The sequence below is a fragment of the Myotis brandtii genome, unplaced genomic scaffold, assembly GCF_000412655.1.
Source record: "Myotis brandtii unplaced genomic scaffold, ASM41265v1 scaffold138, whole genome shotgun sequence".
Lineage (NCBI taxonomy): Eukaryota > Metazoa > Chordata > Mammalia > Chiroptera > Vespertilionidae > Myotis > Myotis brandtii.
In genome coordinates, this window is record NW_005354915.1 from 2,010,754 (window position 1) to 2,012,027 (window position 1,274).

Genomic DNA, 1,274 nt, shown 5'->3' on the forward strand with positions numbered 1-1,274 from the left:
GGGGGGGGGGGGGGCAGTTAGGGGGCGGGTTGCAGCTTGGTACATTGGGGAGTGCGACCCGGGCTTGGAGTGCTCAGGAGCACGGACAGGGAAGGGGAGTGTGGGGGTACACAGGAGTCCTGGAGGGGTGACGGGCAGGGCCCAGCGCACAGGGGAGGCTGGGACACAGGATCTTGGGATTGAGGTTGGGGTGTGGACAGGGTCCCACCGGGACGGTCCATCCCTGCTTCTGGCCAGCCCGTCTGTTCCCCGAGCCCAGCAGGAAGGCTGCCATGGAAACGGGCAGAAGGAGGTCCCGGGGGGCTGGGAGGGTCCGGGGGCTGGGCACAGCGCTCCTCTCTCCCACCGCAGCATCCACAACGGGGTGATCGCCGTCTTCCAGCGCAAGGGGCTGCCCGACCAGGAGCTGTTTACCCTCAACGAAGGCGTCAGGTGAGTGGCTGTCCCAGCAGGCCCAGGCCCCGGTCTGTGAGGGGCAGGGAGGGCCCCCAGATTCCACCCTGAGGGCTGGACACAGTGGCCACCAGGGCCCCTGATGCTGCCTCTGGCCTCCGCCCCGCCCTCCCGAGGACATCTGATTGGGCTCAAGATAACGCCCACATTCCCGCTGCTGCTGAGCGTCAGGAAAGGCATTTATTCTGTGACCCAGGAAGGACCCACCTGCCCAGTGAGGGAGTGGCATTCCCAGTCGCCCTCATTTCCTGTGAGCGCCAAGGAAGGGGCCCCAGGGGCCGCTTCCCGAATCTGCCAGGCGGTTGCCATAGTGCTGGGTTGTAGTGGAGGCGGCCAAGGCTCAGAGAGGTCGAGAGACTTGCCCAGGGTCACACAGCTGCTACCAGGAGGCATGTGCCGCCTCTGCTGTCCCCTTCTGCCCCGTTGAGCTCAAGGTGGGAATAGAAGGGTAATTGGGACAGGAGTCCCCCCTCCCCCCCAAGCAGGACAGAGCCGAGAGGGCCCTATAGACAGACAGGCCCAGGGAGGGAGAGAGGGCCGGGGAAGCGTGAGAGCAGGCGCTTGTGTCCTCCCAGGCCCACATGTGGCCACCCGGGAGGTGGGGGGTGGGGGGGAAGAGGACCAGAAGCCACCAGGGGTGTCGGTGGGGCCCACGCAGCCCTGTGTTCCTAAGGCCTCTGCTTAGGGAGAGGATTTGTCGCAAGCCTGACGAACCTGCTGTGTTTAAGCAACAGAACATAGGAAATATTTCCAAATTCCTGAGCAGAGCACCGGCACAGGCCTCCAGCAGTGTCTACCCCTTCCCCTCGGCAGCATAAACA

At 64.8% G+C, this 1,274-nt stretch overlaps 1 protein-coding gene across 1 annotated transcript in view; it reads left to right on the forward strand.

Annotated features, from left to right (window-relative positions):
* Window positions 1–43: 43 nt before the first annotated feature.
* The window catches only part of PRR5 (proline rich 5 (renal)), a gene marked incomplete at both ends in the record, with an annotated part of 8,560 nt that continues 7,329 nt past the window's right edge, over window positions 44–1,274 (forward strand). The window contains one exon of the mRNA XM_014535133.1: window positions 44–432. Within this exon, the coding sequence (XP_014390619.1) occupies window positions 44–432 (389 nt within the window). The remainder of the gene's footprint in view (window positions 433–1,274) is intronic.